General features: G+C 38.2%; 2 protein-coding genes across 5 annotated transcripts in view; one reads left to right on the top strand and one right to left on the bottom strand.

The window, feature by feature from the left end:
• cmss1.L (cms1 ribosomal small subunit homolog L homeolog) overlaps window positions 1-22,652 on the top strand; it is a 220,009-nt gene that overhangs the window by 7,473 nt on the left and 189,884 nt on the right. The window lies entirely within an intron of this gene.
• LOC108707914 (filamin A-interacting protein 1-like) overlaps window positions 1-22,652 on the bottom strand; it is a 180,531-nt gene that overhangs the window by 654 nt on the left and 157,225 nt on the right. For 2 of the 3 annotated variants that reach the window (XM_018246009.2, XM_018246010.2), the window contains one exon: window positions 12,130-15,156. In XM_018246009.2, coding sequence (XP_018101498.1) covers window positions 12,390-15,156 — 2,767 coding nt within the window. In that variant the 3' untranslated portion in view covers window positions 12,130-12,389. Of the gene's footprint in view, window positions 1-12,129; window positions 15,157-22,652 lie in introns of those variants that run through there. The other variant, XM_018246011.2, reaches the window with a different exon arrangement.

The raw sequence follows: 22,652 nt of genomic DNA, 5'->3' as shown, positions 1-22,652 counted from the left end.
GCCATCTTCTTCTCTTGTTAATCTTCGGAATGAGACTGGCGTTATGGTGCATGTGCAGTCGGAGCAATTCTCTGCTTTGCGACAACTGCGCATGCGCCGAAACTCACCAAAATTGCACTGGTCTCATTCTGAAAATGGCGCTGGTGAACTCCGCTGGACAGAATCTGCACGGAGGGGTAAGTAAAGACTTAGGGGCATTTGCTCGGGGTAGCAGCTAGGCTAGGGGGATCTATGTAGGGTAGGGTTTTTTTTAACTAGGGTTTAGTTCTCCTTTAAACCTCATATTGAAAATTCCACTGGAAACTTTTTCTGTTCAGTGAATTTTACATTTAACCAGCTGAAAAGTGGAATGGACTGTATTTTCATACACCATATCCGGAAACCTGTTATCCAGAAAAACTCTGAACTACGGAAAGGCCGTCTCCCATAGGCTCCATTTTATTCAAATAATCCAAATTTTTTAAAAATGATTTCCTTTTTTCTCTGTAATAATAAACTAGTACCTTGTACTTGATCCAAACTAAGATATATTTAATCCTTATTGGAAACAAAACCAGCCTATTGGGTTTATTTAATGTTTACGTGCTTTTCTAGTAGACTTAAGATATGAAGATCTAAATTACAGAAAGATCTGTTATATGTAAAACCCCAGGTCTTCATCGTTCTGTATAAAGTCCCATATCTGTAATCGCACATATAAATGCCCCTTTTTCACTCATAAAGTTGTACACACATTTCTCCTGTAGGTGTCGGTATTGTTTTCTCATCTTCAAAGTATTTCCTTTTTTCTCTGTAATAATAAAACATTACCTTGCACTTGATGGTAACTAAGCTGCATGAATCCATATTGGGAGCGAAATCCGGAAATCATTATCCAGAAAGCTCCAACTTACGGGATGGCCATCTCCCCTAAACTCAATTTTAAACAAATAATTAATTTTTTTTTATAAATGATTTCTTTTTTTTTCTCTGTAATAATAAAACAGTAGTTTGTACTTGATCCATTCTAATAATTAATAATAAATTAATGCTAATAATTAATAAATATTAATAATATAATTAATTCTTATTGGAACAAAAATGTATGAATGCTTAAATTATATTTTAGTAGACTTAAGGTATGGAGATCCAAATTAGAGATAACAGGTCCCATACCTGTACTGGGTTTTAATGATTCTTTTAGCAGACATGACTTTTTATGTTGTTACAGTGGTGTTACAGTGCAGATATAGTTCTGGTTTGCAGTAAGGTCTTTGCTAATGAACTGCATCATAAGAGGAGACGGGCAGCTGTCCCCACTGTACAGAATGCTGCAGAATTGGCTAATATATAATGCAAATGTTCCAACAAAGATGAGCCATGACTTGCTTCATACGTTAAATTCCAAGAAACCACACAGAAACATCTGGCTGTGCCTCTCTCCTGGTATCATTGTCTACCCCCAAAAAATAATTTAGGTTTCTATGTAAGCAGGTTCAGACTGGGCCGGAAAAAAACCCGGTGGTCCCCGGCCCTCATGGGCCCCCGCTCCCCAATCTGGCTGACGGATTTTGTGCATGCGATCCGCCTCCCGCATTTCACGCATTGCTTCGGCTTCCGGATTTCGCAAATGTGCGCCGCCTCGCCGGATTTCGGTGTGCGCATGGTGGCCCCTGAGGTTTGAAACCTGGTGGGCCCCAGATGTGCCAATCCAACCCTGTATGTAAGAGGTGAAAGTTCCATTCATTTAGGAGAGACTGTCTATGGCAGACCAGGGACACCATGTGCTTGGGCTTCTACTATTATAGAAGGAACAGGCATAGATAATTGACTTTCCAAACCTGGAGGTAGATCAGGCATCATATGATGAATTGTATTACAGAGAAAATTCAGAGGCAAGGTTATGATTTAATGGGTTGGGGAAATTAATGGGCTCTGGGTCAGGGAAGGGAGGGGTTTATAATTTGGGTTGCCACCCTTACACATTTATAGAACTTATTTATATTCAATATTTGAATACATAGAACAGAATGGTTTTGTACTATAATTCTGGTGATAGAGGGATTATAATATGCAGAATAAAATAACCATGGGTAGGCCATAATGGGAAGAAAGCATGGTATAGTACAGGTATGGGACCTGTTATCGAGAATGCTTGGGACCTTGTTTTTTTTTCTGGATAAAGGATCTTGCTGTAATTTGGATCTCCATGCTCTGTGTTAAAAAAAAAAAAATAATTTAAACATTAAAGAAACCCAATAGGCTGGTTTTGCTTCCAATAAGGATTAATTATATCTTAGTTGGCATCAAGTACAAGCTACTGTTTTATTATTATAGAGAAAAGGGAAATTATTTTTAAAAATCTGGATTATTTAGATTGATTGGAGTGTGAAGGACAGAATGAATATGGAGAACAGAATTTTAAAGCACACCAGGAGCTTTTGAAGCTGCCATAAGCCCGGCACTCACTAAAACGCAATAAAACAACAAAAAGAAATACATCAGCAATAGGTTCCGCTTAATTATTCTGCAATAACATGTTAAGGATAATGAGCAATAAATTGTTTAATCAGCAGGTTGGCCGTGGAAGGACTTTATAGACTATAATGTGTCTAGTACCGCCACGCTAGACAAAATAAATACATTTATACATTACAATGTCAGCGGGCTGGCCAGATTTAAAGCAATTTCGTTTTTTTTTTTCTTCTCTTATTGTTAATCAACCTAATGGCACATCAAGTGTTTGAAAGTTAAACAAATGTTCTGACGGCTGAAACCAGATCCAGCTGTTATGAATTCATTTATGGTTTCTGTCACATTCGCATGCTGTAACATTTTCCAGTACAGTAAGGAAGAATGCCGGTCACTCGCTGGTAATGTATATCTTTGCGGTTGCTCACACATTACTGTAAGTGATTGGCATGGAGTGGAAAGTGTCTGCTGAGTCGCCCCTCGTCCCTAAATGTTACACACGGTGCATTCTGGGGGAGCAGCGAGCCAGCCGCCCCTTTATAATCCCTACTGTGAATCAAGATTAACATGTCCAGAACGGTCCTTGGTTTGTTTTCTACCCGTTGCTATGGCGATTGTGCTTTCCCAGGCTTCAGACTCATTTGTGGTGCCTAGGCCGGTGACCACAAGGCATTCTGGGACTGCCCAGCTAAAATGATTTTACTGTTTTACTGTGGAAAAATGACAGAACGCAGAGAAGATGTCGTGCATCTGTTACCTTCTATAAATAATTCCAGCAAGGACCAGTATTAAAGGGGTTGTTAACCTTTAAAGTGATAGTGACACCAAAAAAACTACTTTTTAAAATATGAATGAACATTAAGGGGCACATTTACTTAGCTCGAGTGAAGGATTAGAATGAAAAAAAAACTTTGAATTTCAAAGGGTTTTTTTAAAGAGACAGACAACCATCGAATTGGCTACTTCGACCTTCGACTACGACTTCGAATCTAACGTTTCGAACTAAAAATCGTTGGACTATTCGACCATTCGATAGTCGAAGTACTGTCTCTTTAAAAAAAACTTCGACTACCTACTTCGCCACCTAAAACCTACCGAGCACCAATGCTTTCTAAGTAATTTCTGATTGAAGGAAAATCGTTAGATCGATGGATTAAAATCCTTCGAATCGTTTGTTTCGAAGGATTTAATCGTTCGATCAAACGATTTTTCCTTTGATCGTTCGATCTAACAAAATGCGGTAAATCCTTTGACTTCGATATTTGAAGTCGAAGGATTTTACTTCGATGGTCGAGTATCTAGGGTTAATTAACCCTCGATATTCAACCCATAGTAAATGTGCCCCTAAAAGTTACCTATAGGTCATGCCAAGTTCATTCAGACCCTAGCAACCAGACTGCTGAAATTGCAAACTGGAGAGTTGCTGAATAAAAAGCTAAAAAAACACAAGTAATAAAAGATTACCAGTTACAAAGTGTCTCAGAATATCAATCGTTACGTAGGATTTATTTGAGCAAAATTTGAAACTTGATGCCTGTGAGTTATTTAAATTTCAGCAAAAGGCATCATTGCATGAGTTTACTAACCAGCCAGATATTTGTGTCTATTCAATAAACTTGATAAATGATTAAAATCTTTTCCCAGTTTCACCCTCTTTGCTACACTAAGGGGCTGATTTATCAAGGTTCGAATTTCGAAGTTGAAAATACTTCAAAATTTGACCATCGAATTCAAAGTTTTTTCAGCAAATTTGGCAATCGATTGATCGAATTAAAATTAGATTCGAAGGATTTCAGCGATCGATCGAAGGATTTTAATTCGATGTGTAAAGACTCTACACATGTAGAAGGTCCCCATAGGCTAACATAGCAATTCGGCAGGTTTAATTTGGCGAAGTATTGAAGTCAAAGAGACAGTACTTCGATTATCAAATGGTAGAATATTCGAACTATTTTTACTTCAAATTGAATTCGAAGTAAAATCGAAGTCGTAGTATCCTATTCGATGGTCGAAGTATCCAAAAAATTACTTTGAATTTCAAATTTTTATACTTTGAAAATTCCCTCTAATTCACTTCGAGGGTCATATTTATGAGATTTGAGCTCACCACAGAAAAATTCACTCACTCTGTTTTATTCCTATGGGATTTTTAGAAGTGTTTTTATCAAATAGTGAACTTTCACTTATTCTGCAGACTTAGCAAAATCTAGTTGTTTTATTGTGGGAGGATGTAGAACGTCTGTTTGGTCAAAGCGTTTTCCGAAGTTGCCTCATGAGGAAACTTCGGGTGACTTTGGAAAACCATTCACGCCGAGTGCCATCCCGCCGGTGATTTACATTTTGGAAGGCAGGGGAGGCAGTTGGGGAGACTAGTCGCCTGGAAGAAGAGGAGATTTGTGGCAACTAATCTCCCTGAATCTGCCTGTGTGCCCTGACCCTTCAGGTCTGAAGATCGAAATTACGGAAAGATCCCTTGCCTGGAAAACCCCAGGTCCCAAGCATTCTGGATAATAAGTCCTATACAGGCCTGTTCATTTGGCTTGATAAAGGGCACACATTTTGTCCGAAACGTCGCTTTGTGATGTACTGAATTTTAATACACTTTTTGCATTAATCGAGTGCTGCTTCATTCATTCTTATTGTGTATAATACGAGGGGACGGGACGGCGTCTCCTAAGGAGCGAGCACCGAGATTCCTACTGACACACTGAAGAGAGTGCTGGGGCATACTTTACTATTGCATATATATATATATATATATATATATATATATATATATATATATATATATATATACTGTATATATGTATATATAATATATATATATGGCTGAATTCCTGAGTATTTTTTGGCGGACCAAGGCAGGAGGCCTTTCTAATACCAGTAAATTTATGCACTGCAGAGACGGGCCATTTGTAGAAACCCAGGAAATATTACGGGGCTGATTCATTAAGGGTCGAATATCGAGGGTTAATTAACCCTCGATAGGAATTGAAATCCTTCGACTTCGAATATTGAGGTCGAAGGATTTAGCGCAAATACTGCGATCGTACGATCGAAGGATTATTCCTTCGATCGAACGATTAAATCCTTTGAATCGAACGATTCGAAAGATTTTAATCCAACGTTCGAAGGAATATCCTTAAATCAAAAAAACTTAGGAAAGCCTATGGGGACCTTCCCCATAGGCTAACATTGAGTTCGGTAGCTTTTAGCTGCCGAACTAGGGGGTCGAAGTTTTTTTTAAAGAGACAGTACTTTGACTATCGAATGGTCGAATAGTCGAACGATTTTAAGTTCGAATCCTTCAATTCGAAGTCGTAGTCGAAGGTCGAAGTAGCCCAAAAAATACTTCGAAATTCAAAGTTTTTTTACTTCGAATCCTTCACTCGAATTTAGTGAATCGGCCTAAATGTTCTATTTATTTGAGAAAGTCAACAACTTCAGCTACTTGTTGCAATTAGGAGTGTGCTAAATGTTAGCCAATACCTTGCCACTATTTATGGCAATTTGTTATTGAAAATAGAGGAATGGAAACACACGTATCCTTAAGTTTCTGTTTAATAACTTTATCCCCCGAATGCTCTGGGGTTGTTAAGGGACCATCCTTAATCTAGAGTTCTTGCTACCTAACAAGAATTCTTTGTTTCTAAGTTATTTTTGTTTTGTGGAGATGCACACATTCCAAGATTTGGTTCTGCATGATCCCGGCACTTTTTGTAGGATCTGGATTTGGGAAAAATCCTTGGTGGTATTCCAAAACTAATCTGAGCCCTAAAAGTCAACCGTTAAAATACCCCAGGCCAGTGCTCCTCTTCTGTAACAAAGCACCTACCTGGGGTACATTACATCTAGATGCCTCCATCTTGTTTCCTTTCCCATGGATCACATGAGCGGCTCTGGTCATGAACATGTGTAGTAAGACAAAATTTCAAACTTTACTATACTTTGCAGTCAAAGAGCATCCCCAGGGATCAGTGGCGTAACTAGATGTTGCTGGGCCCTACAGCAAATTAATTCTAGGGCCCCCAACATATCCAGTGTTTGTCCTGTTTTAACAATATATGTTGAAATTGCTCATCAATGAGAGCCTCATGGGGGCCCCCTGTACCTCCTGGGCCCTCCTGCAGCCGCAGGGTCTGCTTCCTCTGTAGTTACGCCCCTGCCAGGGATTCCTAAAAAAGGAAACAAAATGATGGTCCGATGTGGAATGCCTTGCTGCCAGCTGTTCACTTCATCCAGTGGTAAAGGGATTTTTTTTTGGTCACTAGGGATAGCTTACAAATTAACACAACCAGTGACTTTATCTTTCCTTGTCCTTTAAAGGGGTTATTCAACATTGAAAAAACTTTTTATATGATGTAGAGAGAGTAATATTCTGAGATAATTTGCAATTCTGAAATTATAATCATATAATAATTATAATTTTCAATTATAAAATGAGCAGCAATAATTTTTGTAGGTTTTTTTTATTTGCTTTCACATTTCAACATTTAAAATAGTATTTGGATTCTTATCAGTAGTTGGCTTATTTGATATTTTGGCTATATCCAACAATTAAAGATTCAGTAGATCCCTAGAGATTTGCAGTGATTGATTTGGATATGATTTGTAAGAGGTGGAGAATATTCTGTCACAACGGGTTATGCAATTGTCACAGAAAATAGGACAAATATGAATATTTCCACGGAATTGCAGAATTCTTACTTCAGGGATGTACCAAGTCATGTGGCCCTCCAGCAGATTTATCAGAATCCGATAAACTTTCCGGTTGTTTCTTGATTATCACTTTTTTTCTCATTTTGGGTATCATTTGTAGTTAACATTTTATTGGCATGAATACTCTTGGGAAACTTGAGATTTCTTAAATTAGTGGAGTGATTGAAAGATTTATATTCAAACACGTGCTGGTGTACCCTTTAGTTTCATGGATGACGGCACGTTGGAGCTGATAAAACACCAATGAAAAAGTAAAATGGATATCCCAAAATCTCAACCTGATGGGAAATTTGATTTATAGATTGCTTGTACATTTTTTTTATCTCCACTATTGATAAATCAGACCCTGATATCCAGAAGATTACAAGCGATTGGAGCATCAAGTTTTTAACACCCCTGATTTAGTGCTATTAGCTTCATTGAATAACAGGAAATTAATGTGCTTTTAAATAATCAACACCCTACTTTCCTCATTTTCTAAATCCTTGGAAATCATGTAACATGTGCTAAATTGTTAAGCAGAATGGTGGAACAAAACCACATCTGGTTTTCTGCTTTTTACTGAACTTATCTAATACAGCCAGAGGTCCCCGTTCTACTCGCTCTAGTCTTTATAGGGCAGAGACGTTGGCCAGAAAGGCAAAATGAAAACAAAATGTTTGTTATGATATGAAATCATCAAGGCGCTTAGGAAACAAAATATCTGCTGTTTTATAGAACGTTGCGTGACTGCTAATGAAAAAGCAGTGGGCTTGATGGACATTAACTCTGCTGCACGGAGATTAAAAAAAATAAAGGAAAAATACATCTTGGAAAGTCATTATGGATTGAATGATTTTTGCTTCTGCTTTTGAAATCATATGATGCATGCAGTAAGCCATGTGCCTTTAATGCAGGTATCACCGGTAGGAAAGAGGCAGAGAAATACAAAATTTGATGCACTTAGTCTGGATGTTTTTATTCCAGCCTCCTCTTAGGGGGACATTGTAAAATACTAGAGAAGAGAAATACTGTACTGTACATGGTGTTACAGTTTTTTCCAGGCCGGGACATAATCCAAAGAGACAAGACGAATTGTTTCCTTCAAAATCAATTCTTGGGTCTCTAAAAATGGAGAGGAACCATTTGGGCACCAGTACTTATTGCTTGCTTGACCTTGTGCTTTAGGAAACTGCTGTTCTCTAGAGAGAAGGGTAGTGGTGGTCACAGACTGCCTTTAAAATAATGTTCTCTGCATTGCCACTTTAGATTAGACCCCCCCTCTCCTTGGAGGTCAAACCTTTTGATAATAAGACCCATACCTGCTTATTATTTATGTATTTATATAGTGAATAAAGTACCCCCTCTTGTAAAATATAAGGATATTAGAAGTTACCGAGGAGTTTCATGACCATATAAAAACACGAGGCCGAAGGCCGAGTGTTTTTATACAGGTCATGGAACTCCGAGGTAACTTCTAATATCCTCATATTTTACAACTGGGGGTACTTTATTTATTATAATACACAAATTTCAGTGAGTCATGTGACAGAAATGACATCAGAACTCACCGTTTATAACTGATGACATCAGAACTCACCGTTTATAAGGATATAATTTACAGGATATTCATGGTTTTTGTGTATTATATTATATATATATTATGTTATCCAGAATGCTCAGAACCTAGGGTTTCCGGGTAAGGGTAGAGTTCCATCCATAGACCTTAAGTCTACTAAAAAATAATGTAAACATTAATTAAACCTAATAGGATTTATTTTGCTTGCAATAACAATTAATTGCATTTTAATTAGAATCAAGTACAAGGAAATGGGAGATGGCCTTCCCGTCATTCAGAGTTTTTCGGGATAATTGGTTTCCATATAACTGATCGTATAGGTAGGGATGCACCGAATCCTGGATTCGGTTCAGTATTCAGCCGTGATTGGGCTGAACGAAATCCTTAGAATTGTGACTTTTTATCACAAAACAAGGTTAAAGTTTAGTAAGAAGTAAAAAAAAATTTAACAGCGCACACAGCACATGGTTTTCTTTTTCCCCTTCCCAACTCTGATTTGCATATGCAAATTCAGATTTGGTATTCAGCCAAATCTTTTACAAAGGGTTAAGGGATTAGGCTGAATCCCAAAATAGTGGATTTGGTGCATCCCTAATTTATATTGAGTTATGATCCTCCTACAGATGATAAACCTTGCCTACTCACATTTATCTTGTGACTTAGTCATAGTAACAAAGGAAAAACAAGAATTTAAATGGTTATAACTAAAATAAGAGTTCAGTTGTGTGTTCTTATATTTCTCTTTTCACTTAATCCATTCCAGTTGTGTAACGTTCCTTATATCAATCAATACCATAAATTATGCCCTCTCCCTGTTCCACCACAAATGCAGAATAACAAAGTGGGGTCTGCCAGAGACCTCTCAACCAGTTACGGTGTGCCACTCATTTCCTGGTGTCACTCTTGTAACGGCTAACCCGAACCCCGGCCTGTCCTTTCTGTCTGGGGTGCAATGACTGATGATACTGTAGAGACAAATGTCAAGGGAAAGATCTCTCATAATGTCTATCATTAGTTCTTCTGGCATTCATTTTTTTGTGGCATGGAAAGTGGGAGGCTGTTTCAGACCTAGTTAGAAAGATAAATAATCTCTAATAGGAGCACTGTGTTAATATTTGCTCTATGATGATGTTATCCCTCTTAGTCTCCCAATTTGACTGCATCATATGCTTCACTTACATAAATAAATGCCAGATTTCCCCCCCCGCCCCCGAGTCTTGCCTTAATTGATGTGAATTCAAGGGGCCCTTAGCAATAAGCAATGAGGAATTCTTCCATATTATTTGCAAAGACAAAAAATGTATATTTGTATAGTGACCTTTTTTTTCCTTGTTTTAATTTTGAAGGTTTTTTGCCTGTGTTTAACAGGTTTTTGTGCTTAAAAAAAGATCATTAAGCAGAAGATTTACTGTGCCACTTTTGGATAGTTTCCCGGGGAGAGAAGATGGTACGCAGCTGATCAAGCAAGGCAGGTCTTCTTAGAAAATTAAATTTTTCCATTTAGTGGACTTGTTGGAGAATTACTTAATTTTCATTATATGAGCAAGTAAGTTACAGGGAGAGCATTAAGTAGAAGCCGCAGCTCCATAAGGCGCATCTGTGAGGGTGCAGTGATACAAGCACATAGTTGTTAGTTGTGCACAGTTATGTGTTTTGTTTTGTTTTTTTTAAACATGTTGCATATGTGACTTCACCTTATTGTTGAGCAGGTTAATTCATTAAGTATTGGTGTCCATGCTGCAAGGCAGGGTGTTGTCAGTTCCACCACTCAGTTACTAGTGGTATACACATACCATGGAAGGCGATAGCTGTGTTGTGCTGGATGAAAAGGCGCAGATTACATTTTACATGTGCACAAAAAGAACCTTACTTAAAGGAGAACTAAACCCTAAAAACAAATATGGATAGAAATGCTGTATTTTATATACTGAACTTACTGTACCAGCCTAGAGTTTCAGAATCTCTATAACTACAATGATTCAGGCCTTCAAAGTTGTGCACAGGAGGTCTCCATCTTGGATTTTGTTAGGAGTGTCAGTGACGCTGCACATGCTCAGTGTAGTCTGGGCAGCTGTTGAGAAACTAAGCTTATTGGTCGTCACAAACCGTGAAGCAGAAAACGAGGTTCATCTGTCATAGAAGCTGATGCTATAGGGATGATTATGAAATTCTGTTGCACTGGTTTCTAAGCTGCCATGTATTGGGAATTTAAATTAATTACTAATCAACCTTGTATTGTGACTTTTATATTCTATATGTCTAGTATATTGTGAGTGGGTCCCTAAGTCCAGGTAAGAGACATCAGTACAGAGCATGTGCTCTGAATCCGCAAAAAAGAAAATTGGTAACTACTGGGGCATCTTCAAATTCACAGGTCTTCAGCTCCTGATGGTCCTCAGCTTGGAGCTGGGCCACCCAACTTTGTCCCCTTCTGTATGTAGCACTGCACACAGAATGAGGTCTTTGCTCCTGGGCAAACATATTGCCTTTTATTACATAATTCCCAATCAGCAGATAGAATTTAATAGTCACCTGTTTAAAAGTAAACAAACATCTATTGGTTGCTATGGGTTACTTAGCAAACTTAGTGCATTTTTATTACATATGGGGGGTTTGTGCTCTATAAACACATCACAAAAGGCAAAGTGTAAAAAGGTATTTTGCCCATTGTGACATTTTTTTCCGCTTAATAAGATTCGACTGCTATATCCAGCATTTGGGTGAAGGAACAACGGAGTTTATCTTTTCCTTAAAGGGGAACACCATAAAAACATAATTTAAGCTTTTTGAAAAGTAAACATAATTTCAAGCAACTTTGCAATATATACATCATTTAAAAAATATGCAGACTTTTCATGATTTTTAATGGTTTCTGACATTTCTCTAAGCCTAGCCCCCTGCTCTTCTGCTGATCTGTCTGACTACTTTGCTGAGCTGACTGACTACTGTTACTTTGTATCAACAGCCAGCTTTCCTCAGCCTGCATCCTCTAAACCCCACAATTCCCTGTGCACGTGATTTCTATAAGGAAGAGAACATCACAGTGCAATGCATTGTGGGATATGTAGTTCCTGCATGCTGTTTGTAAGCTATTTGAGTAGTTGTTACAATTTATAACATCAGTGTTTAGTCCCTCCTTCCCTGCCAGGATTTCAAATGATGGCATTATGAAATGGCATTACTTTTTGAAGAAACAGGTATCAGTGATGGATATATAAAAGGTTTCTGTGTTATGTGGGCCTCTTTACCAATTTTTGGTTTGGAAGCCGTTAGTTCCCTTTTAAGAACTAACGTTTGGTACAGAACTAGCAATGACAATGAAACTTTAGACTCCCAGATATTACACAAAGGTAAAAATCAAAATAAACTATCTATGGAAATGTTACCACAACAAATAAGTGTTCAATTTCAAAATTTAATTGTGTAAAAATATTACATTAAATGCATTTAATACAAGTGCAGATAAAATATATACTCCATATTGGTATTGTAGAAGAAAATAGATGGGTATATTGTGAATGCACACCTGGATATCCTAAACAAACAAAAACTAAAAAGTCACTTCCATGTTTTATAGAGGATTTGCACATATATCTTCATGAAAAAATGTATATGGGTGCAAAATGGGAGGTATCGGGAAGGAGTGTCAGTGGGATATGGGTCAGTTATTCATGCTACTTACTGTCATTTGTGATTGCCGTGATTGTGGAGTAGCTGTTGGTGTTATTGTAATACTGCTGGTGATTTTATTAGTGGGTTTATTCAGTGTTCCATTAGTTAGTGAGTGCCTTTTCTCTTGCACTGGAGTAAAAGGGCTGGTGGGTCTTCCTAAATGAATGTGTATTTTATTGTCTTCAGTAGTTATCACACTGGATGTGGAACTAGAACTGTTGGACCGTTGAAACTGCCAACCAGCTTGTTTATCTGGCGATACACGAAAAACAGCATGCGATCCACTTATCTCCATTGGCTCTGGTGAAAGCACACGATCTGGTGAACTCGAGGAACTTGTGAATGCCAGCACCTGAATGGGGGACATAGTTCTGTCTGGTGTTATAGAACCATTAGAGTCAGGGCTTCTCGGCCTTACAAAGGAAGTCCTTGAAAAATTTGGCATCACTTGATCTGGGCTCACATAGCCGTCAATGACTCTTGATTTTATTGGTGCTATGGAGCCATTCTGTATAATTGTTATCCTCTGTTTTGGAGTTCCGCAGCTAGGAATTACGGCTGTGCTTGTAAAAGAGTGCGGGCTCTCCGAAGTAGGACTTGTTATTTCAAGGGTTGCAGTATTTTGCCCATGGTCTGGTGTTACTTTGATATGTAAAGGCTGTCCAGGTGTATGCGTTAGAACCATATCTCCTGGATGTATATAGTTCCCATTCTGTTTTAAGTGCACTTTTCCATTTTGGGACTGATCCTGATAAGTTTTTATCCATGGGGATCTGGGTTTTCTGTTGTTATTGAAAGTGTTGCCATAAGAGGAATTACATTTAAAAGCCACAGTTGAGTCTTCATCATTTGTATCATCATCCTCATTATCACTTTCTTGGTACAGCTGGCCATTAATAACGGCACGCTCCAAAGGGACAAGACTTTTGTAGTCAGGTAGCCCATTATCTGTTGGATCTGTCTGCACCTCTTTAGAGAAAACCTGAAAATCCGAAATGCGTCTGCCGTTTAGACTGGGCCTTAGGCTCTTGCTAAAGCGTCTATACCTTTCCAGCTCCTTAGAGAGGTTTTCCATTTCTTTCGTCAGTTCTTTATTTCTATTTTCCTGCTGATTAAGTTTCCTTTGAAGAATGGAATGATCTCCCTTTAAACGACAGATGTTGTCTTCTGTTTTCATGTAGTCATGTATTTTCTCTTTCAGGGCACTGACCTCTCTTGAAAGGTGGCCTGATTTTGCTTCTTCCTCTTTGAGCTTCGCAAGCAGCATTTTTTCCTGGAAAGTACCAGATTTTTCAGCCAGTTTATAGTTTGCTAGTTCCATTTTTACGACTTCCAGTTCTTCAGAAAACATTTTTGCTTTCTGCTGCTCATTATAATATCGCTTCTCGAGAGATTCAAACTCGTCCTCTGTTTTCATGAGGTCGTCTTCCATGGCTTTCATCTGTTTAAGCGAGTGCTTTAGTCGTTCAACTTCTTGCGTGAGCTCTCGGATTTTGTTGTTTTCTTGGTGCAATGCTTCAGATGGTTTGCTGTCTTGTTTTAATTTATTTTTGAGATACTCCTTTTCAATTAACTCAAGTGACTGCAGTTTCTTTTTTAGCAGTGTGACTTTTGACATGAGGTCGTTTGCTTTTTCTTCCTCTGATCTCAGTTTATTTTTCAGTTCGTCATTTTCTTTTATGATATTGTGCATTTTCTCTTGCAGTTCTGCTTTTGACTTTAGAGACCTTTTGCTCTCGTCGATCAGTTTCTCTGTAATGGATGTGACTTTATTTTGCTCTAACTGAAGGTGGCTGTTGCTTGACTTTAGTTTTTCTTCAGTTTGCTTAATTTTTTCAGTCAGTGTTTTGCGTTCTTCCACAAGCATCACGGTTAAGGTTTTAAGTTTAGTTAGGTCCTCTTTCAGTATGTTTTCTGTTTTCTCTAGCTTCACTTCAATGGACTCTAGCTCCCTGATTCGGACTTTTAAGCTTTCCATCTCATTGCTCAGCTGTTTTGTGCTGCTGCGTTCCTTTTCTAAGGAAGACTTGATAGAAAAGCATTCCTGTTTACTTTTGTTAAATGCATCTTCTAGTTTTTCTAGCTCTGTAATTCTTTTGTTGAGCTTATCTACCTCGACCCGTAGGCTCTTGCTTTGCGCAGATTCTTTTTCTAATTTTTTGTTCAGATCTTTGCACTGTGTTTCCATCTTATTAAGCTCTTCATCTTTCCCTTCCATTTCTAGCAAACGTTTTCTTAGCTCCTCTACTTCCACCATGAGACTGGAGTTGCCGCATTCCCCCTTGTTCATTTTCTCCCGTAGATCGCACAGTTCCTCCTCCGCTTTGCGTAGTGTCGTGTTGGTTTCCTCGAGTTCATCAATTTGCCTGCTAAGGGCAGCTAATTTTAACCTTAGCTGGCGATTTTGGGTTTCTTCACTGGTTAGTTTGGCCATTATGCCTTCTTGCTCTTGGAAAAACCTGTTGGCTTGAGATTCCAGCTCTGCCTCCAACCTGTTTGCTTTTCTCTCTTCTTCTTTTGCTTTTACTTCCACTATGGCCAATTTTTCCTGTGCTTGCTGGGAGGCTGATGTTAGTTCTTGGATTTTGGCACTTTGCTGATTTAACTGCTCAGTTAACCGCTCTTGCTCATCAACCACAATTAAAGCAAATGATTTCAACTTGGTGAGCTCATCCCTGAGTTTGGTTATTTTTTTGTGGTTCTCTTTTTCTTTTTTTGCTTGATAGGCTGTTTCTTGTTCAATCAGCTTTTTCAATCTGAAAGAAAAACATTACATATTAGGATAAGGATTGTTCTTTGACCCAGGGTCAATCACATTTATGGCCAAGCAGATTTGTTTGCGGAAAGCAATAAATACACAGATCGTGATGCTAATATATTGTATCTAGTATTTCATGTTAAGACAGTATCATTGTTATTGGCACATACTCTTCTCATTTTGGGATATTTTATTTTGCTTAATATTTGCTATTTTTACCCTGTGCCTTTGCCACCCTATAAATTGATATAATCTGCAGTGGTTTAAATATTACTTATCGTACAGCAAAATGGGCAAATACCCACCACTGGAATTTCTCAAGAACAGATAATTCCATGACATATGGATGTGTTGAATTGAATTGAAATGAGGTGTAAGTATAAGAGAAGAAGAGGTTGTGAAGACACCAAGACCTGTTGCATAGGTTTAGAACATTAGATCTTTTATCAAAGTAGAGAAAGCTAATGTGAAAGAGACAGTCTCCTTTAGCAGTTGCCATGTCTAGCTGCATCACATACAGTTGCAGAGCATGTGCACTAGGGTAGCGATTAGCTTCGCTTCCAGTCCTCATGTTCCTGTTCATAGATCACTGCCACATGCTAGGGCACTGCATGTGATACACCCCGTTGGGTCAGCTGCTGAAGGGGGTGAATTCATGGTGACCTTCCTTGCAGTATATCTTAAATTGCTGCAATAAAGCAAGATATGCTTCTTGTATTTGCCAGAAATGAAATCTAAATATGGTTAGTACCAGCAAATAGATTACACACAAGATACACACAAGCATAACAGTACCAATTAAATGTCATGTAAAATATTTCTTTCCATATCTACAATACACTGTATTTTGCAGATAACTACTATGCTGTGTATCTCAACACATCGGTTTCATGGCAAAACACCCAAGCTCACATGGGACTTTCATAAATGACTTTCAATGTCAGTCTTTTACGTGCTATTGCAGTATTCTTTCCTTTTCTCTTTACTAACATTTAGTTCCCCCTAATTAGTTTTATTGATTACTGAACATGGGAACGAAAATGTTAACGCTAAATCATGAAGTTCAAGAGTGCATCTTTTTCTGGGATACCTGCCTACATTGCAAAGTAGTAAAAATATTAAATCGAAAATAATGTTATCCATTGTATGAATCTGTGTATTTTATACATTGTAAATTAATGATTCAGACGGGTGTTAGCTCTGTCAGCTCATAGACAAATGTATCAAATTGGTCAAAATCTAGCACAGCTCCATTTTATTGACTGACGGGAAAATAGTTTGGAACTGGTAGGATTAGAAATTTTGGTAAATCGGCTCATAAGTCTAAATTATGCTTCGGATGCACTTTCCCAATAAACCGTTCAGACCATCCATTAACAATAATGAAAGCCGTGGGAGTTTGACATCTGAGATGTTGAGTTCATACGTGTAATATGCTTCCCATATCCAGGCTCAGCATACTCGCTCCGGAGCACATATGGACTGATGTCAGACCTATCAGGGAGCTGAACTTCCTTCCATGAGCTCAAGCTTAACCGCAGTATCTAATGCTTTGCCAATTAAGAAAGTCATTTAATAATGCTTTCAGGCCATGCTGGCCTTGGTTGATATTTATTGTTTTGTACTGTGCTTAACGATGATAATTATGCTCTAACCGTATAAACACAGTGGAGGCAGTGGCTCTGCTCGCAAAAGCTTGATGGAAACGAAGCCTGCACATCTAAAGCCTCCTCTGGAATATAAGACTAAACATACGCAGTGAAGCATTCAGCCAAACAGGAGATATTCGGTCATATAGATAGAATGCAGTGTACGACTCCAAGTTTGACATTTCCCTTCAAATGATCTGTGAAAAGATTTGCCATGCCTAAGTGCATTACTCCCTGTACTCTTGCACTCCGGCAAGATGGAGGCACTTTTTAACCGTACGCTGAAACTCTCCCCTTGTTTGTAGATAAATAATATCTCAGACACAATTAGCTTGACTGATTTTTCCAGTCCCATTCCGGATTCTTAATTCTCTAACCAGATGTTTAGCTCAAACCACGACAGAACTTCTGCATTACTTAAGTTTAAACGGATCTTTTGGGACCAGTCGCACAACACACACTCTACCCGCCTGACTGTCTCTTCGTAGACTCGCTATTGTAGGCCAGACAGTCCTCATTTTTTTTTTTCTTCTCCCTTGGTCAGACTTAAATGGTGTCATCCAAATTCTGTTTTGATGATGTAATTTGATTTAAAGCCACATGTGGCATACAACTGTACATCAGCCAGAGCACCACCTGTCTTCCATCAATGTTCCACTTACAGTAATGTGAATAGTGTGCATGTCCTCATCTCTATATCATCTGGACATACAAAGAGCTGCTATAGATAACCCATCTTCTTCGGAAGCCCCTTCGTTCAGTCCTGCACACTTAACTAACCCATCACTCGTCAGTTGCTAAATCGCTTCTTTGTCCACCATGGATGCAGAATACGGCATTTATTTTAAGTAGCACAGACTGCTCTTTAAGGGAGCTTGAACTTTTTTTTCTCTCTCAATATCAGACTTTAAGAGCATTTTGTAGTCAAAGAAATTGATTGTATCCTTCAAAATTATTAATGCGCTTTAGAGGATAGCAGGTCATTTTGACCTCTGATTATTGTTGGAACTAAGGGAGGAAGTGCTGGGTCTGCATTTTTCAATAAGAGGCCCAGACACACAGGCTTAGATTGAAATGTTCAGTAGAATATAGTTGAATTGGTTGTTCTTATTATTTACATGCATATGGCACAGTGCTTAGCGTTGCTGCCTTGCAGTGCTGGGGCCATATACTTGATTCTAGCCATGGCACTAAATGCAATCAGTTTAAAGTGGTGGTTCATCCTTATAATAAAAAAGGTACAGGTATGGGATCCCTTACCTGGAAACACATTATCCAAAATGCTTCATATTATGGGAAGGCCATCTCCCATAATCCAATCTTAAAATATTTCAGATTTTGAAACATAATTTTCTTTTTCTCTGAAATAATAGAACAGTACCTTGTACATGATCCCAACTAACATATAACCAATCTTTATAGGAGCCAGAACAATCCTATTGGACCTATTTGATGTTTAAAGCTTTTTTTAGTAGAAATAAGGTGTGGTGATACAATTTATGGAAAGATCCCTTATCCAGAAAGCCCCAGGCCTTCAGCATTCTGGATAAGAGGTCACATACTCTGCCATATTCTCTTTTCTGCTTGTCCAAAGAACCCCAATACCTGGGGGGGGGGGGGTTGGATAAGGGGTCTTTCAAGCTTGCCATGTTTTGGATCATATCAGAGATTGAAGCATTTGCATTGAAACAATCTTCAGAAATGCTTATTGCAGTTAACTGGGAATTAGTGAGTTGAGTATCTTCAAAATCCTTTCTTTTCAGTAATGCATATGTATTGCAAACATGCTAGTGCAGAAAGAGAATTATAAATATATATATCTCCAGAATATTCGAGACCTGGCTCTTTCCATAATTTGGATATCCATGACTTAAATTTACTAGAAAAATCATTTAAACGTTAATTCATTTTAATTGTTTGTTTAAATTGGAGTCTATAGGAAACAGCTTTCCCGTAATTTAGAGCTTTCCGGATAATGGATTGCATACCTGGTGATGGTAACATTATCAAATGTCTGTGGGATTTAGTTACATAGGAGTTTGTATATAATATTTTAAAAATACATATATATTTTAATATAAACCCTCATAAAAAAACTCTATGCTAGGTTTCAATTTAACATTGGCAGAAGCCAAAATACATATGACCTAGCAAAACTCCTTTATAGCAATAAATACAGCCCAAAGCCTTGAATGGTCCTTGTACATTCTATTCTACATTAGTAGAAGTTAAGCAATTTTGATAATATTATATTTATATCTGATAATGGGATTAAGGTATTTAGTGATAATCTGGTTTTATCTTTTGGGGATCAACAGAAAGGATTAACTATTGCTGGCTATCTTTCTGTTGTGTAGGCAGTTCATTTTAAATGTACCGTGGCCTTGTGGTTTGTTGTGCACTCTTTTAACTTTCACACCTATATAGTTCAAATTCCAAACAGAGAGCCTGACTAGGCTGCTTTTAATGAGAGAAGAAAGTTGATGTGGTGGGATGACAATCCAAAAGCAAAATCCTCCCTGAGTGCACAGTATTCTTGTTGCGTCCACACAATGGCTTATGTAACAGCTATGGATGCCGTTATTGGGAAACCCTGTATCCAGAAAGCTTTGAATTACAGGAAGGCCATATCCAATAGACTCCATTTTAATTATTTAATTATATATATTTTTAAATAATTTCCTTTTTCTCTGTAATAATAAACCAGTACCTTGTACTTGATCCCAACTAAGATATAAGTAATTCTTATTGGAGGCAAAACCAGCCTATCGGGTTAAGTTAATATTTAAATGATTTTCCAGTAGACGGGAAGGCAGATTTATTAAAGGTTTCGAATTCATGAGAGTTTTTTCTAAACTCTATTAAATTCAAATATACTCAAAATTCAATTTGGGGTTATTTAAAAAAAAAACGGAATATCTTAAACTCGCTCTAATTTTTCAGACTCTATGAAAAAAAACTGTCAGGAAGGCTACTATACTAACGTTCAGATTGGTCCCAGAACCTCTACCGTTGATTTATACATGAACTAGGCAGGTTTTAGGTGGCGAATAATCAAATTCCCTAATCGAGTTCGGATAATTCACAATTCGAATATGAGAGTTTTGACCAAAAAAAAAAATTTGAAAATTCAAATTTTAATTTTAAATTCAACCCTTAATAAATCTGTCCCGAGCATTCTGGATAACATACCTGTACAAAGCTTGCTTGCTCCAGTTCTAGCATAGCAGGCAGTCGGCAATTTGCAAGGTCTGCACTTTGAAAGTAAATATCTGATCGATTGATGTAAATTACTTGACTGGAGCAAACTTTGCCCTAGTTCTTTATATTATTCTGTGTTCAGAGCTTTACGGGCAATGGCACATGTAGAGATTTGTTGCATGCAGGAAATTGGCAGTCCCCCATGAGAGATACATTTCCTGAAAACATCTTGCTTCCAGATACATTAGAATAACCACATGTAAAGTGTTTTACATGCAGAGATTCTAATGGATCAGGGATGGCAAGGTGTTTCCAGGAGATTTGTTCTCTGCAAGCAGCTCAGACCTCCCACGGGTGACAAATAGAGATGCACTAAATCCAGGATACGGTTCGAAATTTGGCCAGGATTCGGCCTTTATCAGCAGGATCCAGATTTGCCTGAATCCTTGTGTGTGGCCGAATCGAATCCGAATGCTAAAGGTGGCCATACACTAGCCAATAAAAGCTACAGCAGACCAAGTTGGCAGCTTATTGGCCCGTGTATAAGGCCCTCCGACGGGCTTCCCTGATCGATTTATGCCCGAAAGTTGGCCAGATGTCGATTGGACGGGACTTAAAATCGCAGACTACATTTGTTGTTGATGCGGTCCCATGATCCGACTGCCCGTTTACCCATCGTTATGATCCAATCATTGGCCTCAAGCTATGTTGCCAAACAAGCGGATCTCTCTGTGTATGGCCACCTTAATCTAAATTAGGTGTGGGACTTTTCGTCTCAAAACAAGGAAGTAAAACATTCTTTTCCCACTTTTTCCTTTCCCAACTCTAATTTGCATATGCAAATTCAGATTCAGTTCGGTACTCGCCCAAATCTTTCACAAAGGATTCGGCCCAAATAGTGTATATGGTGCATCCCTTGTGACAAATCTCAAACTACTCAACCATGCTTTATGTTAATTTTCAAACTTAAGTCATGCTATCTCAAACCAATTAGATAAGACTCGCTGCATCACTCGCTGTGTCGGATACACTTTTAAATATATTAGAACACATCAGTTAATAGTGCTACTCCAGCAGAATTCTGTACTGAAATCCATTTCTCAAAAGAGCAAACAGATTTTTTTATATTCAATTTTGAAATTTCCCAGCTGCCCCTGGTCATGTGACTTGAGTGTTGTTCTTAGATCTACCAGGCAGCTGTTATCTTGTGTTAGGGAGCTGCTATCTGGTTACCTTCCCATTGTTCTTTTGTTTGGCTGCTGGGGGGAAAAGGGAGGAGGTGATATCACTCCAACTTGCAGTACAGCAGTAAAGAGTGATTGAAGTTTATCAGAGCACAAGTCACATGACTTGGGGCAACTGGGAAATTGACAATATGTCTAGCCCCATGTCAGATTTCAAAATTGAATATAAAAAAATCTGTTTGCTCTTTTGAGAAATGGATTTCAGTGTAGAATTCTGCCGGAGCAGCACTATTAACTGATTCATTTTGATTTTTTTTTTTTCCATGACAGTATCCCTTTAACAACTGTAATTGAATAAAAGGAAGTCATTAGATGTACCAGCTTTGCACATTGCACACTGTTTAGAAAGGATTTTGGCACAGCCTTCCAGGCAGACTTGAACCAGTTTTTGGATAGTTTGATGATGCGCGAGCATCTCAATTTTAAACAGCACCATCGATTCCGAGTTGGCATGAAAAAATGTTTGGACTATTCTATGGTGGGAAATGTACCTTTTTATTTTGGAATTACTCTACCATTAACTTTGGGCTTGTATTTGGGATCATTGTCCTGCTGAAAGAGGAGCTTTTTTCCAAACTTCAGTTTTTAAGCAGATTGAACAGGTTTTCATATATTCCCGAAGATGCCTAGTTCCTATGAACATACTTCACTGTTGGTAGGTATCCTGTTTTTTCATGTGTGGGCAGTGTTAGACATGTGCCAGGCATATTGCTTTGAACCTCAGCCAAAATCTCTATCTTGGTTTCATCTGACTGCCTTTTCCCAAAAGCAACAGTAGTAAAGAAAGAGCAAACGGTCAGATGAGACCAGGATAGAACTCAAGCAATATGTGTGTGTGATACCAATGTCCCCCTGAAATCAATATTGATAGAAATGTACAATGTTATTTTGAGTGAGCACCTAGGTTAAGGGTGCAAACCCCCCCAAAAGGATGTATTAGACCTAACTGTTAATCAAAAACTGACTCTACCTACTGCATGAAGACTTGATGACTTCATAAATGGTACAGAATTTTTAATTGATTGTATTTAGAAAGTTTCAGCAAGATGAAGCTTATATGAAATCTTCATTTCCGTGATAGATCCCCTTTAAGGTTGACCCCTGTCCCACTTTGAACCAAATAGTTTATTTTTCTTAGGACTGTTCAGCTTAAAACTGTTTGTTTGGGTTTCACTATTTTGAAACCTAAACAAATATCTATCTTCTACCCACAGCCCCTTCAAGGCACAGATAAGCCCCACACATGGCATGACTCCTACCTCCAAATGACACTCCTCTGCCCCCCCCGATGTAATGGTCTTGTCCCCTTGTTTGGTTTTTGCCAAGGCCAAAGATGACCAAAATAGTTGAAGTGTATGGAAATCGAGAAATCGTCTGAAAATCTCCATGGGACAATAACC

The sequence above is a fragment of the Xenopus laevis genome, chromosome 2L, assembly GCF_017654675.1.
Source record: "Xenopus laevis strain J_2021 chromosome 2L, Xenopus_laevis_v10.1, whole genome shotgun sequence".
Taxonomy (NCBI): Eukaryota; Metazoa; Chordata; class Amphibia; order Anura; family Pipidae; genus Xenopus; species Xenopus laevis.
Note: the sequence above shows the minus strand (reverse complement) of the source record. Positions and strands in the feature narration are given on the sequence as shown.